This window comes from Arvicanthis niloticus, chromosome 11 (assembly GCF_011762505.2).
Source record: "Arvicanthis niloticus isolate mArvNil1 chromosome 11, mArvNil1.pat.X, whole genome shotgun sequence".
Lineage (NCBI taxonomy): Eukaryota > Metazoa > Chordata > Mammalia > Rodentia > Muridae > Arvicanthis > Arvicanthis niloticus.
In genome coordinates, this window is record NC_047668.1 from 78,756,492 (window position 1) to 78,773,396 (window position 16,905).

At 42.3% G+C, this 16,905-nt stretch overlaps 1 protein-coding gene across 1 annotated transcript in view; it reads right to left on the minus strand.

The window, feature by feature from the left end:
• Positions 1-3,209: 3,209 nt before the first annotated feature.
• Positions 3,210-16,905, minus strand: part of Msh2 (mutS homolog 2) — a 58,842-nt gene continuing 45,146 nt past the window's right edge. Inside the window, exons 10-16 of the mRNA XM_034514292.2 lie at positions 16,139-16,289; positions 14,353-14,450; positions 10,912-11,157; positions 9,790-9,994; positions 8,667-8,914; positions 7,013-7,188; positions 3,210-3,577 (exon numbers count right to left, since the gene is read on the minus strand). Of these exons, the coding sequence (XP_034370183.1) occupies positions 3,410-3,577; positions 7,013-7,188; positions 8,667-8,914; positions 9,790-9,994; positions 10,912-11,157; positions 14,353-14,450; positions 16,139-16,289 (1,292 nt within the window). The 3' untranslated portion in view covers positions 3,210-3,409. The remainder of the gene's footprint in view (positions 3,578-7,012; positions 7,189-8,666; positions 8,915-9,789; positions 9,995-10,911; positions 11,158-14,352; positions 14,451-16,138; positions 16,290-16,905) is intronic.

Below are 16,905 nucleotides of genomic sequence, written 5' to 3' on the forward strand. Positions count from 1 at the left end.
GCCACGCTTTAGATAATTTTTTTTTTTTTTTTTTTACTGTTAAAGTGTAAAACCATTTTACATTTCTAACAGATTTCCTGTTAACACTGGGTTGAGTTTGTAATCTGTTACTAACATATTTGTTTTATTCTGGCAATATTGGGTAATATTTCAACTGTGAACAAAACCAAACCCACAAAATTAGAGCTAAAAATCTGTATGAACTGTCTTTTAAATGACTTATTACTTTTTAATTATGTTTGTATGTTATTTACGTGGGAGTATGCACACATCTGAGTGCAGTACTCTAGGAAGCCAGAGACCAGAGTCCTAGGACCACTGGAACTGGAATTACAGGCTGTATTGACCCTCCATGCAGGTGTGAGGAACTGAACTCAGGCCCTCTGGAAGTACAGCAAGTGCTCTTGACCACTGAGCCATCTCTCCAGCCCAACTCTGACAGACCTGAAACTAAGTTGCTTTAGCTTTCAAAAGGAAGGGCCTGCCTGGCCTGATGCATATGCAGTGTCAGGGGCAGCCTTGCTTATACAGCGAAGGCCTAAAATCAACAATAGGCTTAAGTCAGCCTGTTAACACAAAGTCTTGGTCTCTGTGGAAAAACACTGAAAGAGATAGCTATAAAATATTGTAAACAGGTAGCTTTGGTGGAAATTTACCAGCCTGGATAGTCATAGACCTTGTAGATAGTACCTTGGTGGATAGTACCAACTTAGACAAGGACAAGTGAATCATAGAGGCAGAGTCATAGTGACCTGAGCCCTGAACCTTCACCCAGCCAACACCCTATTCTGGAAGATATCTGTACTCCCCCTGAACACCTGCGCTCCTGAGTCATCCCCTTCCCCATATCCTGACTTTTTGTGTGTTATAACCCCTGTGTGAAAAGGTAAAAATGACGATTTGATCAGACTATAGACAAATCGTGGTTCTTTGCATTCACCTGTTTTTCCCCATTCTCTCTTTCAGGTGATCTCCCCGGACCCTGGTTACTGCCCTGCTGGACGGGGCAACGCAGAAGGTACAACTCCAGTCCCCATGATCCTAATCATCTTTCAAAAGCGTCTTAGAACTAAAGCCCAAGCTTCCTTAGAGGATGGAAGTGGCCTTGCTTTTAGAGCTTTCCAAGATGGCATGATGTCTTGGACTCAGTCTCTTGTAGCCCTAACAACTAAATTCACCATAGCTGATTTCCATTTTCAACATGCTTCTGTACAGCAATCTAAAAACACCCTTTCACAGCCATCCAAGGGATGAAAATATTTCAGCTCACTTTAAAAATTGCTTTTGAATTATATAAAGATCCCTGGCTGAGCCAGGAGTGGTGGTAAATGCTTTTAATCCCAGCATTGAAGAGGCAAAGGCAGATGGATCTCTGAATTCAAGGCCAGTCAAGGTTACACAGCGAGTCTCAAGAAATAAATGGGTAAATAAGCAAATAATCCCCCGGCAGCTGGTGGTGGTACGGGGTGAAGGTTGAGGCAGGAGGACCTACAGTTCCAGACCAGCCTGGCCTAGCATACATCCTATGTCAAAACACACACATTTTATTCAAGTTGGCCTTCCTCTCAAGTCTTTGGCACTCCTAAAAAGTTCACCTTACTAGGATGACTCACCTGGCAAGTATTTCTTTTTGAATTGCACCCTGCTGTGAACACAGCTCTACACTCCACTTAAATTCCACACTGGTCTGGAGAGATAGTTCAGTGCCTAAATTAATTTGCTGCTCTTCCAGAGGACTGGGGTTTGATTTCCAGCACCCACATGGTGACTCCTAGCTGTGTGTAACTCCAGAGTCCTAGGGGATCCTAGGTCCTTATCTGGGACTCCACAGGCACCAGGTATGTGGTATACATACATAACCATGCAGATGAAACACTGCACTCATAAAACAAACAATTTAAATTTCATGTAAGTGGGAGAAAGCACTCATTTTCTGTTTTTTTTGCCTCCCGTTTGAAGGTCTGTTGCTGTTACTTGGTGCTGGAGTTCATTTCTGTCTTTCAGCTATCATGGACATTCTAATGTGCCTCTGGGATAGAATGTTTTAGAATGTCAGAACTTTACTAAGCTTCTACTCACCAGCAATGCTCCCTCATTTCCCGACCAACAGTGGGCACTGCCACTTGCAATTGTGGTCAGGTCTGGAGGAGGGTGGAGTAGGCAGTAGCTTGGCATGGGTTATTGTGTCTGGTAACTAAAATATTGGGGCAGTCTGACTTTGTCATCTCTGGCCCTCAAGTACTAAGGTAAAAGGCGTTTTTGTGTTTACAGCTACCCACTCTTAGGCGAAGTGATCTTTATTAATACAGTTCATATGCAATGATCATCCACATCACAACTCAATGACTTTGGCGTGCTCACAGGTGTGTATGCCCAGCACTAAGCTTTCCTCTCACAAACACTGATCCCAAGAGCAGCCACTCCCCAGCCCCAACCACAGCTTCTCTCCTTGATCTCTGGCAGAGATCTGGTGGCCGTACACACTACCACATATGGACTCCTGGGACTGGCGTCTTCCCTTCAGCACGTTTTCAAGACTCACCCAATCTCTCTCATGTTACTTGGTGTCTTAACACAAATAGACTACATCATACATCCAGACCACACTTTAACACTCTCAGCCAGTTAGGACACTGGAGCTACAATGAAACATTTGCTGTTTGTGTGTCCATTTTGTTGTGATGTTTTTCTCTCTCTTAGATATACACCTGGATAGGAAGCACTGGCCTCTAATATATGCCCAGGATAGGAAGCACAGGTTTTTACTGTTTGAGGGCTGAATGTTTAAATACCTCTGGTGTGCAAGTGCCCTCTCTGCTCCCTTGCCAGTACTCACCAGACTCTAACCATCCCCTCACAGTGAGGTGGTTCCTGTAGCTCTCACTTCATTCCTCAGCTATGGCCCTTCTCACAGGTTCATCACCCACTATCTATTTTCTTTGGAAAGATATTTATTCAGGTCTTTTGCCGCAGGGGCTCATTACATAGACCAGGCTAGCCTCCCATGTACCAAAGGTGTGTAGCCTCCCATGTATCAAAGGTGTGTTGCCACTCCACTAAGTTTTTTTAAGTTATGTACTATGTATGTGTGCAGATCTTCATGGCCTCTGTTTTGAGATTCTTTATTTGTACAAGGTCTATAGGTAAATATTAGTAGAGTAAATGTATCCAAAAGTAATACTGCAAAGAAATACAAGGTACCCCAAATCTAGAAACTACATGATTTTATTTATACAATTCAGGATAGTGCTCAAAGTTGCCCATGCCCATTTAAACAGTACCCAGCTACAGACCGAAATGTTTTCAAGTATCATTAAATACTTCAGTACACGGCTTGCTGTCCCAGGTTCCGGTGTTGAGCACAAAGTTAAGGGTGAGCTCAATCATACCAGCTTCCCCCACTGTCCTCTCACGGCGCCTTTATCCGTGAAATGATTTCATTTACAAAACCGTTATTCTCTGCAACCACCTCGGCTTTCAGTTGCTTCAGCTTCAGTGAGATGCTCTCCTCCGACATGTCAGTAAAGGGCACTTGCTTGACCTTGGACAGGAACTCCAAAATAATTTTCTCACCTTGCTGAAAAACAAAGTGTCCCAAAGTCATTACAATGTATTCATGTGTGTATGACCTATGTCTGTGGGTGCCCTTACATGTCAGAGGGTTGGATCTCCTGGAGCTGGATTTACAGATGGTCAAGACCCATCCAATGTAGGCCGCTGGAAACCAAACCTGGGGCCTCTGTCCTGCTGGGTCATCTCTCCAGCATAAGCAATGAATTCCTATAATTCATCTAAACATGCTACTAAATGTTTAACAAATATTTTTATCATAAATGGGCAAGCAATTCAGAGAATCCCAAAGTCATTGGTTGCTGTAACTTCTCCAGAGCAAGCTATTACTAAGACATTTACACTGTAATTTCAGATGAGAAGGAATTGAGTAGCTCTTAAGCCCTTGTGCTTTACCTTACATGGAATTTAATCTCAGGAAAAAAAGAACTTAAGGTTTACAAGGCATATTTTTGGGCATAAACACTGAAATTCTCTTACTACACATGGATGCTCCCGTTTTTATTTAATGCCCAGTGCTGTACCAAAGAACATGGTTATTACTTTGTGGGCAAATTTCTTAACTCACATTCTTCATCTACAAAATGGGGGTATTAATATTACCAACTGCAAACATTTGTTGCAAGGATTCAAAAAATTTAGAGCATGTGTGAAGCAAGAGTCAGTACTGTGTAATTCATTACAGCATGTAAAGAACTAAATGGCCCATTTTCACACAAGAGAACCACCTGCGATCAGATAGGCAACTGGCAAGTACCATGGGTAAGAAGCAGATAACCAGCTAGTGAAACAAATACCTCTCCATTTAAAGTCACATGCAAGAAGTTGGCAGATGATTCGACCTGCAGAGGCAAGCCTGGCTATCTGAATTTGATCTGAGACCTATGTGGTAGGTAGCAACAGAGAACTGACCCCTAAAAACTGCCCTCTGACTTCTGCGTGTGCTGTAAGGCAAGCAAACACACAAACCAATGACACACAAACCCTCTCTTCCCTACCACGCCCTCAGTCAGGGAAAGTCAAGCTCCAGCACTGACAAGATAAAAATGTACTTTCTAAAAAACAAAAGATCAAAAACCTATAGTAATGGCAGTGAGAACCCGTTGTCTCCTTCAGCTAACTTTTCAAAACATGTCTTGTTATAATAAAAGTACACTATTTCAGTTTTCATGGAAACCAGGAATCATGTAACATAGCCCTCCCTGCCTGATCCCAATCACCAGGATCTGTGGGTATAAAACCATTTCATGCTCAGGATGGCAGCTTCCATACCTAAAATTATGAGCAGGTTCTGATATTGTTTTCCTTTTTGTATTACAACTACCTATCCTTACAGGAAAAAAAAAAAAAAAAAAGCCCACTGGGTAAAAGCTACAAATATGCCACTATCTGCCACCATGTATGCCACTGTAAGGTATGCCACCATGTATGTCACTGTAAGGTGTGCCACCATGTATGTCACTGTAAGGTGTGTCACCATGTATGTCACTGTAAGGTGTGTCACCATGTATGCCACTGTAAGGTATGTCACCATGTATGTCACTGTAAGGTGTGTCACCATGTCTGCCACTGTAAGGTGTGTCACCATGTATGTCACTGTAAGGTGTGTCACCATGTATGTCACTGTAAGGTGTGTCACCATGTATGCCACTGTAAGGTGTGTCACCATGTATGTCACTGTAAGGTGTGTCACCATGTCTGCCACTGTAAGGTGTGTCACCATGTCTGCCACTGTAAGGTATGCCACCATGTATGTCACTGTAAGGTGTGTCACCATGTCTGCCACTGTAAGGTGTGTCACCATGTCTGCCACTGTAAGGTGTGTCACCATGTCTGCCACTGTAAGGTGTGTCACCATGTCTGTCACTGTAAGGTGTGTCACCATGTCTGCCACTGTAAGGTATGCCACCATGTATGTCACTGTAAGGTGTGTCACCATGTCTGCCACTGTAAGGTGTGTCACCATGTCTGCCACTGTAAGGTGTGTCACCATGTCTGCCACTGTAAGGTGTGTCACCATGTATGCCACTGTAAGGTGTGTCACCATGTATGTCACTGTAAGGTGTGTCACCATGTCTGCCACTGTAAGGTGTGTCACCATGTCTGCCACTGTAAGGTATGCCACCATGTATGTCACTGTAAGGTGTGTCACCATGTCTGCCACTGTAAGGTGTGTCACCATGTCTGCCACTGTAAGGTGTGTCACCATGTCTGCCACTGTAAGGTGTGTCACCATGTCTGTCACTGTAAGGTGTGTCACCATGTCTGCCACTGTAAGGTATGCCACCATGTATGTCACTGTAAGGTGTGTCACCATGTCTGCCACTGTAAGGTGTGTCACCATGTCTGCCACTGTAAGGTGTGTCACCATGTCTGCCACTGTAAGGTGTGTCACCATGTATGTCACTGTAAGGTGTGTCACCATGTCTGTCACTGTAAGGTGTGTCACCATGTCTGCCACTGTAAGGTATGCCACCATGTATGTCACTGTAAGGTTTGTCACCATGTATGTCACTGTAAGGTGTGTCACCATGTCTGCCACTGTAAGGTGTGTCACCATGTCTGCCACTGTAAGGTCTGTCACCATGTATGTCACTGTGAAGTGTGTCACCATGTATGCCACTGTAAGCTGGCAGGACCAGACAGCAGTGAAGTTCTTTTGTCTCTGAGCAAGCCTGTGGTTGTTAAAAAGAAACAAGTTAGACACACGCTGCAGCTTTGTGTGAACATCTAAATCTGACCCCTTAACTACAGAGAAGGTTCAACAGAAGATCCAGCTCTAGTAAGAAACACTGACCACAATCCGCTCTCCTTAGGAAGTCTAAGACACACACTGCTCTTACTGCTCACACACATTCTAAACAGCATGGAGCAGGAACCATGTTAGCTGCCGCTGTTACACTTATCAGCTGACATCTACGGCTTCAAGAATTAAATCTGGATTAATACTTCTTTACGTTATTCACTCTTTACTCCTACTACAAACCGAGAACTCTCAGTGGTTTCCCAGGAGGGCAGTGTGCTTGTGACAGAAGCTGGATCCGCAGATCCCTGCACGCCAGGACTACGCCAGCTCCAACCTTCCTTCACAGAAAGGACAGTACAGAGAGGGGTGGTGGTGGCTGAGAGGCAGGTTTAGGTAGTTCCCGTGTTTAATCCCAGCATTCTGGAGGCAAGGCAGGCAGATTTCTGCAAGATCAGGGTCATCAAGGTCTAACCCTAACCCTAGGGTTAGAGTTGTAGGTCAGCCAGAGCTATATGGTGAGGCTTTACCTCAAACAACAACGTTGTTGTTGGATTTTTCATTATGCTAAAAAATATGCGCCAGTAAGAATGACCAAAAAGTAAATACTGGAATCCTACAGGGAAAGTGCAACTCATCTTGGTTATATGAGATGTAACGACCCAGAGACTCGGTACCTCAAGCCCCGCCCCAACCAACCTCTCTTTCCAGGCAGCGCCTCTTTGCAGCTGGCTCGGCTTCATCATATCCCAGTGAGGTTCCAATGCTCTGAAACTCCTCAAGCTCCAGAGCTTTCTGCTTGGCGCACTCTATCACATGCCTAGGGAAATTAGCGAGCTCAGCCACGTGAATTCCAAAACTCTGATCACAGACACCTATAGAATCAGGGGTGGAGTCGGAGGAGGAAAGAAACAGCATTTATGTGAATGGAATATCCTGTTTATTGTCTCATTAGAAAATGTAATTTTATATTCCAAATACATTAGCCAAACAGTTCAGAACACCTCATATAAATATTTTAACCAATCACCAACAATGTGACTGAACCCTCAGTCTGCCTTACTGCAAACCAGCAGTGATGAACGTACCCGACTTGAGTAACAAATGAGACTAGGGTACAGCTGTGCACGCACAAGTGACGATAAGTGGTGCTGCCGCACCTCAGTTATGCACCAACTGTTTAAAACAAACTAGTTCACTTGTTCACTCCATGCATTCTACCTAGAGCTGGACAGTGCTCAATTTGGAGCAAACAAAAGTAAACGACAGTCAGGTAGGTAACAGCACGCCCACAACGGATAACAAGTGGTGAACTTACCTAGTTCTATCCATGCCACATTCATCTAGCCTGTAAGTATTTGGAAACCACTTCTGTACACACAACACACAAATAACTTAAAAGCAGAACCAGTTTCAGGCTGAATGCCAGACCTACTACAAATATTGCCCTCTCTAACAAATATCAATAATGCAAACATTGTAGCTCAAAATAATTCTCAGCCAGGCAGTGGTGGCGCACACCTTTAATCCCAGTACTTGGGAGGCAGAGGCAGGCAGATTTCTGAGTTCGAGGACAGCCTGGTCTACAGAGTGAGTTCCAGGACAGCCAGGGCTACACAGAGAAACCCTATCTTGAAAAAACAAAACAAACATTCCTACTAAAGCAAAAATAACAAAGAGGAAAACATCAAGACTATGTGGGCAATAATAAAGAACAAAAATATTTTCATGAGAAATCAAGATAGACATGTGAAAACACCTATTCCGAAATAATCATCCATGATGCAGAAATCTCCCTATTATTAGCACCACTGATTCAATGACATGAATGGCAGTAGACCCACAGTCACCAGCCTTTCTGAACGGAGGCCACATCTGCAGATAACTCCAGGCTCACCAGGTCTAAAGACCACAGTAAGCCAGAAAGAGAGCTGGCTCAGGTTAAAAACATAGAGAGAGCCCTTCCAGGACATGGGTTCAGCTCTCAGGACCCAGGCCGGGTGGGTCACAACCCCCTCTAACTCCAGCTTGAGGAGAGTCAATACCCTCTTCTAGACTGCCATGTGCACCAACCTCCACACAAGGCATAATACACTAATTAAAAATAAAACAGATCCTTTAAAAAATTATGTCAATGTAATCCCCTCATATTTTAAAAACAAAAACAACCTACAGTTAGATAGCTCTAATAAATCAACCTCTCTCCTTGATCATTTCCATAAAGATAATGTATACTGCTCATCTCTAGACTAGAGGTAAATATGTTCTTAAAAGTGATTAACCACAACAGAAAATAAAGAATGCACTGATGCTACTTGAGGGCCCTAGTCCCACGCTGAGCTGGGAAGCCCACCTTTTCTCACTTGGTAAAGCATAGTCAGGGTCTCTTCGGTAGTCAGTGCTGTGACGTGTAGATTATTAACCGTTGGTATCTGACTGGCCAAGGCAGTAAGTTCATGAAAATGAGTGGCAAACATGCAAAAGGCGCCGATCTTCGTTGCAATGTAATCTGATATAGCCCATGCTAACCCAAATCCATCGTAGGTCGAGGTTCCTCTGCCCAGCTCATCAATGATTATTAAGGAATCTTTGGTTGCTGACCTGAAATGCATAATCACAAGATAGAAAATGTGGTCCAGGGACCATCATGGCAGAGAAGACGGAGATAGTGCATATCTCCAGCACAGAATTACTTGTCAGACACAAGGCAATAGCACACATAAATTCACATTAGTGAGTCTGGTAACCTTTCATGTGTGAGTTCTCTCTTTCTCTCTCTCTCTCTCTGGCTTTTTGAGATAGTGTGCCATCTGGTTTTGTGTGTCAACTTGACACAAGTTGGAGTTATCACAGAGAAAGGAGCCTCCCTTGAGGAAATGCCTCCATGAGGCCCAGCTGTAACGCATTTCCTCAATTAGTGATCAAGGGTGGGAGGACCCACTGTGGATGGTGCCATCCCTGGGCTCGTAGTCCTGGGTTCTATAAGACAGCAACCTGAGGCAAGCCAGGGGAAGCAAGCCAGTAAGTAACATCCCTCCATGGCCTCTGCATCAGCTCCTGCTTCCTGCCCTGCTTGAGTTCCAGTTCTGACTTCCTTTGGTGGTGAACAGCAGTGTGGAAATGTAAACTGAATAAATCCTTTCCTCCCCAACTTGCTTCTTTGGTCATGGTGTTTGTGCAGGAATAGAAACCCTGACTAACAGATAGGGTCTATCTTTGTAGTCCTAGCTATCCTTGAGTTCATTACACAGACCAGGTTGGCCTCAAACTCATAAATATCCACCTGCCTCTGCCTCCCAAGTGCTGAGATTAAAGGCAAGCAACCATCACACCCAGCTTTCAATCAGCCTTTTAAGATAATATAAAGTACATACAGTTCACAGGCAAACACACAATAAACCAAGAATGTCTGTGGCATATTATATTATTTCATACAAAATGGGGCCACACATCTCCACTTTCAGGGGACATAATACCTGAGGATAGAAGCAGTCTCCAGCATTTCAGCCATGAATGTGGAGACCCCTTTCAGTTGACTGTCACCAGCCCCAACTCGAGCCAAAATGCAATCCACCATGGACACTTCTGCTGACTCACATGGCACAAAACACCCAATTTGGGCCATGAGTACAATCACCCCAGTCTGACGGATGTATGTTGATTTACCTCCCATATTGGGACCTATAAATGAATTATATGCAAAGTCATTGATTTCTTTTACTAACAATTAAGTTACTAATAGTCTAAAACTGCAACTGACAATTACTTAAGCCACAATGATATGCAAATATAACACCCACCCACAAGCCATCAAAAAACATGCACCAACAGTCACTGTCCACAGTCCCAAATGCAACCTTCTTACCATCTCGTCAGACAAACCCACACAGAGCCCTCTAACAGGAGTATGATCATATAACACACAGCTAAGCTGGAGCTTCACTGCGGGCTACTACGTACAGATACGTCCTGGCTCACGGGCACCTACAGGCTAATTTAACGATGTCCAGTACACCCGACTGACTACTCAATAACAGTATTCATTAATAAATGGGCTAGTTATAAGGTAACCAGTCTGGGCAAACTCCTCAAGTCGCTTTAGCTCCATGCTACACAAGCCTCCTTTTGTCAAATGTACAATCTACTTGTCTGGGTTGGGTTAAATAATTTCAATGCCCACTTAGGGAAATAACAGGATGCAATCATAATTCCAGAATGTAATGCCCTCCTATTTTCTAGTCTCTGGTTCTAGTTACTGTCTCACAACAGCTCAGCCTCCTCTTACAGGAGTGTTGACCTAGGCATAAGCTTGTCTAGAAGACAATCAATCCCTACGCTTCCTTCAAAGGGTTCTGGTGAGTCAGTGCATGAGTTTTATATCCATACAATATTATCTCCTAAACTTTAGCCACTCCAAAAGCCTTCCTGCTAGTCAGGATCTGAACGTATGACCAACCAGAGTAAAACATTCTTTAATGCCAGAAACAGAGACTTTCTTCATCAATTTGAAACATATTTCCATTCCATCATCAATAGAAAGAAAAAAAATTTCTGGTTTTTTTTTTTTTTTTTTTTTTTTTTTTTTTTTTTTTTTTTACCAGTAATGATGTGGAACATCTGTTTATCTTTTTCAAAGTGCACGTCATTCGGAATAAACGCAACTTCATCTTGAACTTCAACACAAGCATGCCTGGAGGCTTTCAATATAATTCTTCCTTTTCCTTTCTCCAAGATGACTGGTCGTACATAAGGAACAGGTGCTGCGTTTGACACATGAGCAAAGCTGACGACGGCGTCTAAGTGAGCTAGCACGTCATTGAGTGTCTGCATCGGCTCCACGTAGCCTGTAAAACATAACACGATAAAAGATATACCTTAGCTCACGGCCATTTAAAAAATTAACAAGTTTGTTATAACAAAATCTGGAGAGCCTTGAAACTCAACATGGTGTTAAATGTTTTTACTGTATCCTTCCATGCTTCATAAACAGAGAACAAGGTCTTTCCTTAGGAAATCCCAATTAGCTAGCACAAAGTACTCTCCCCTCAACGTTGGGGAATTTAGGAAGGCATGACAACACTGTTAAAACCGCGTAAGAGAGCTGTGGCGACACACCCATACCTTTAACCTTAGCGCTCAGGAGGCAGAGGCAGAAGGATCTCAGAGTTCAAGGCCAGTCTGGTCTACAAATCGAGTTCCAGGACAGCCAAAGAGCCAAGGGTATACAGAGAAACCACTTTAAAGAGAAAAAAAATCACCACAAGCAAAGTGCAAGCCCAGAGCCCAAGAACACTGGCAGTTTCACTGTCGGGTCAGCACGCACACACGCAGGATCACACACGCAGGATTTCAGCGTGAGTTGATCCCTGGTGCTCACTTAACACACATGCAGCGCTCTACTGTGCCACGGCATCAGAGCCAGTGCTACCACACAAACCTACCTATTCTAAGGCTGGACAGTGTATGACAGCAAAAAAAAAAAAAAAAAAAGGTCAGGGTCTCAGAGCAGAGTCTCTGTGCTAATGGGGTACAGTGTTGCCAGAGTGTGTCCTCATTTTTGGATGCCCCAGAATTAAACTTTATGATTACATAAGACTTTGTGTTTAAATGGCTGGAATTTTGACTTTACAATTTTTTGTCTTTTTAGATAGGGTCTCACTATGCAGGCCAGGGCGGCTGGCTGTGAACTCAGAAAGGTCTTTTGCTGCTGCCTCCGTTTGCTGCTGCCTCTGAGAGAAGAGATTATGGGTGTGTGCACCATGCCCAAAATACTTATTGTTCATTCTCTTGTTCCACATAAAAGTAATGTTTTGTTGATAATAATTAACTTTTAAATGCCCACATAAAATAATCATCTCATCATATCATAAAACTATGTTTTGTTTTGTCTTTTAACCTAACAGAGGTCCACTGTCTGCCTCCACAGTGCTGGAATCAGAGGCGTGAGCTGACATAACTGGCGTTAGACATGCTCTTTATAGTTGTGCTATATTCCCACTCATTATAATTTTTAGGCTTGTTAAGACTTCAACCACACCAGGGCTGAAGAGTCGGCTTAGCTGTTAAAAGACTGGCTGCCCCTGAAGAAGACCTGAGTTCAGTTCCTGGCAGCCACACTGGGAGGCTCACAACTGCCTGTAACTCCAATGCTCTCTTCTGGCCTCTGCAGCCACCTGCATGCATGTGGTGCATATGACTGCAGTCTCAACACTTAGGAGTTGGAGGCAGGAGGATTATAAACTGAAAGCTAGCCTGTAATGTTTAAGACTGTCTCAAACAAAATTGAAATGAGACAAAATAAAATTTTTACAATTAAAAAAAGTAGGCATTTATTTATTGTGTGTGCATGCACACACACACACACGATTCACTGCACACATGTGGACATCAGAGCTCAACTTGTAGGGGCAATCAGGTCTTTTCTTCCACCATGTGGGGCATGGTGATAAAACCACAGATCTTCACACAGCCTACAGCAATCACCTTTATCCACTAAGCCATTTCATAAGCCCTATAATTTTTTTAAAGCATATTTTTTTTCAACTTTGAGACTAGCCTGGGCTAAAATCTGAGCCCATGGAGAAGGAAAAAAGAAGGAAAATCTAATTATAAAAGAAGGAAAATCTAATTTTAAAAGAAGGTAGCAGAAAAATCAGGTTGATTCCAAATGTAAAGCTCTTGATTCAAAGGTTAAAACAGAACTAGCCCAGTGATGACAGTTTTTGTTTTTCTGAGGAAGATTCATCGTTGAAATAAACACTGTTTTATTAACAGAGCTCTTTAAAATGCAAATTAGATTCAAGAAGACAAATAAACTAAATTATTGTGCTTCAGTTACCTGGCATCCCCAAGCAAAAATACAATCTTCACAAATCATCACGTTCATCCCCGCATCAATACATGCAGCATATTAAAATAAAGTTCTGTTTCTTCTGATTTAACAGAATTAAAGATGCATATAGCTTTTTAAAAGATTCATTACGCCTAAATAATTTAGCTCACAACCCTTAGAGAAAAACCACCTTCTGCCTTTCCTAGGACATGACGGTGGTGTCACAGCAGCCCATCCTAACCACAACACTGGCCTTGGAGTCAGTCAGTGGCTGGGCCTTTGACTTAGTTGTTTTGTCCCTGTGAGTCTCCCTTAATCCTAAGCAGAGCCTGTCCTTTTTGTGCTTCTTGAAGGGACCATTTGTAAAGAGTCCACACATGAAAAAGAATGCCCCAAATCCATATTCATCTGATGCTTTCTTGTTTCACAGCAGGTTAACGTTGGGGCAACAACACTCCACAGTGAGACTGTGGCTCTTCCGAATCACCTTGGCTCATGCCATCTGTCCCGGTCACTGCTGTAGCTCTCACCTGGATGTAAGTTCACGTCTAAACCCTCAGCCTAACACACCACTACATACCCTGCACTAATAAACATATATTCACACCCATTCTATAGGCAAGTAACATATACAGCCAAGTCATACTGTCCTTTAAATACAAAAACAACACCTCCAGTGCTGTGCCAAGAATAGACTGAAAATCTATAAGACACCAACAGCTTGTCTTGTGTAATTTGCATTTGCTTTACAGTGATATTTATTTCAGTATGAACCCAGATAATGATTTAAAACAAACACTGTATAGTGGCTCACACCTTCAATCTCAGCACTTGAGAAGATAAAGCAAGAGAACACTTCAACTAAGGAATTAGAAACTAGCTATACAACACAGAAAGATCCTACCTTAAAAAAAAAAAAAAAAAAAGAAAACCCCCTTAAGAGTGAGTGAGCTGACCGAGCAGATAAATATGCCGACCACCTGAGTACTTTAGTTCAACCCCAGTACCCACAGCAGTAGAAAGAGAGAACCAACTCCTGCAAGTTGTTCTCTGGCCTCTACAAGCACAAGAATGTACGCACACATGGATAAATAAATATAATAATAAGAAAATTAAAACAGAAGAAAACAATCTTCACACATCTTGATGCTTTTCCATTAGAAAAAAACAGAACACAGTTCACCATTTTATGCTCTATTAAGTTTACCTGAGGAAATATTGACAATTTCTTTAACAATGGCATCCTGGGCCTCCTCATACTCGCCTTTGTTCTTAGTATATTCTTCATTTAAAGAGGACAATTCACTGCAAATCAAAACATTATTAAAAGTATCAAAATGTCTGCCAGAATTAATATGCATTACACAAAATATATCCAAATTTATCTTATGAAGCATCTGAACAACGAAAATTACATGTTAAAATAAAAAGTGCTTTAGAGAATTGAAAGTAGACTTAATACAAAAAGCTGCCAGCCAAGAAAAGGGATGATCCTAGCTGGTGAGGGGCTCAGAAGGCAAATTCAATCTCAAGGACATATGCAGTGTATGTGTGCCCCCTACACACACACACACACACACACACACACACAATTTTAAAGAGAAAAATTATCAAGAATAAAACATGGGACACAGGGAAGAGGACAGAACTAGCTGGCCAAGGGGACAATTTTGAATCTGGCCATGGGCCTAAAAGCAGCACAAAAGATTACTATGGAATATACAAATGGAAAGAATTAAAGAAATGATGTGAACATGTCATAAACTGAGGCTCCTGCTGAGGAGTTGAGCTACAGAAGAGGCGGGCTGGTACCAGATCATACAGGCCATAGTCTAAGATTTTATCCTGAATAATGGATACACATTGAGCCTTTTAAGAAGAAAGATGAGGGTCTCAAGACATAGCTCAGCAGTTAAGAGCACTGCCTTCCAGTTCTGAGTTCAATTCCCAGCAACCACATGGTGGCTCACAACCATCTACAGTGTGATCTGATGCCCTCTTCTGGCATCCAGGTGTACATGCAGATACAGCACTCGTTTCCATGAAATAAGTAAATCTATAAAAAGAAAAATGATATGAAGTCAAGAGACATAAGCAAGCACTCCATCTTCTCCACAACTTGAAGATAAATGGATTCTTCACAACTTTTAGCACCATGTGGTGCTAAAAGTCATTCCAATCTCTTTTACCTAAATACTCCATAGGTTGTTTTTATGTAACCTAAGAGGTATTTTATTGAAATAGGAATGACACAGTGTATTAGAAAAACAACAGGAGTGCTATCGAGAGCTAGGTTTCAGTATCTAGCAGTATTACTAGCATATAAGTAGGAACTGAGATTATCTGATCTATGAAGGGGAGAAATAAATACATTTGTCCTATTTCTTTCAGAAAATGCTATAAGGAACCATTACACTGTTTTCATAACTGGGGTGTCTAACACACCTAGAATAACATCAGCATACAACACTGCAAGTAAGTTAATACAGGGCTGGAGAAATGGCTCAGTGGTTAAGAGCTGCTCTAGAAGACCCAGGTTCACCCACATGGTATTCCATAAGTGTCCATTAACCCCAGCTCCAGTGGGCCTGACACACTCGTCTGGCTCTCAACAGGCATGCACAGAACACACATACATACACGAAGACAAAAACACCAGTGCACTCAAAAAAGTAAACAAACAAGAGTGGGTGGGTCCCTCACATATGTTTTCTGTACTGGGAATACTAAGGAGTAATAGCAAGGCAGGCCACAGGTTCTAGAACAGTACAGGAGGAAAGCACTGCTCTTCCCATGGGACTTTTAGGAGTACCTGTCCTGGCTAACAGTGCTGAAATACCTACTAGCTTCTTGGAAGAAAGTGAAACTTGACTCTTAGTTGATTTTTAATCAATGAACAGTAAAATAAAGTAAAAACTCTTTGTCAAAGATATTACTTTTACCAGAAAAGCCACATACAACCAAAAGCCCAAGAGTATAACAGACTCTCAGACCTGTTGGTAAATTTAACGCCATTCTTCTGGATATCTACTGTGCTGAAGTTCTTGTTGTTACGAAGGACCTTCTCTTCCTTGCAGGTTACACGAAAATAATATCCAAACTGTGCACTGGAGTCCAATTTAATCTGTTTGCCAGGGTCCAATCCTTCATGATTAAAAAGAAAAAACTTCAGTGTAAATGGTCAAAATCACATCTGATTATTACAAGACAACACAATAGAAATTAGGATTAGCTCATTGGAAAAGGTTCCCATTTCATTGGGAAAATATGTATAATATACCTATGGATGGGAGAAGCTGCTTTTTATATGTGTAAACCCACCCAAGATGGCGGAGCACTGGTGGTGGGGAGCACCGGTGGTGGTGGGGGACATGCTGTTCCAGATGTTGAAGGTATGAAAATGGATACGGAAAGACCCATGCTTAAGGAGTTTTACATAAGATTTCTTGATTTATTTTTTCTCACTTTATCTGTTTGTGTGTAAAGAATGTGGAATTGTGTATCATGGCTCAATGTGGAGCTCAGAGGACAAACTGTGGGAATCAGGTCTCTCTCCAGCAAGCAGATCCACATTTGGTAGTCAGGCTGTTTGGTGGTGTTTATCTGCTAAGCCACCACCCCCAGGCCAGGCGTCTTTCTCTTTTTAACCAAAGAATGTTTGAAAACTAGGGTATAATTAAAAGTGGGCAAATGCAATTTCTAAACAAAAATCTAACTTTGACAAGGAGACACAAGAAAAACTAGGATATATTCTTCTTAA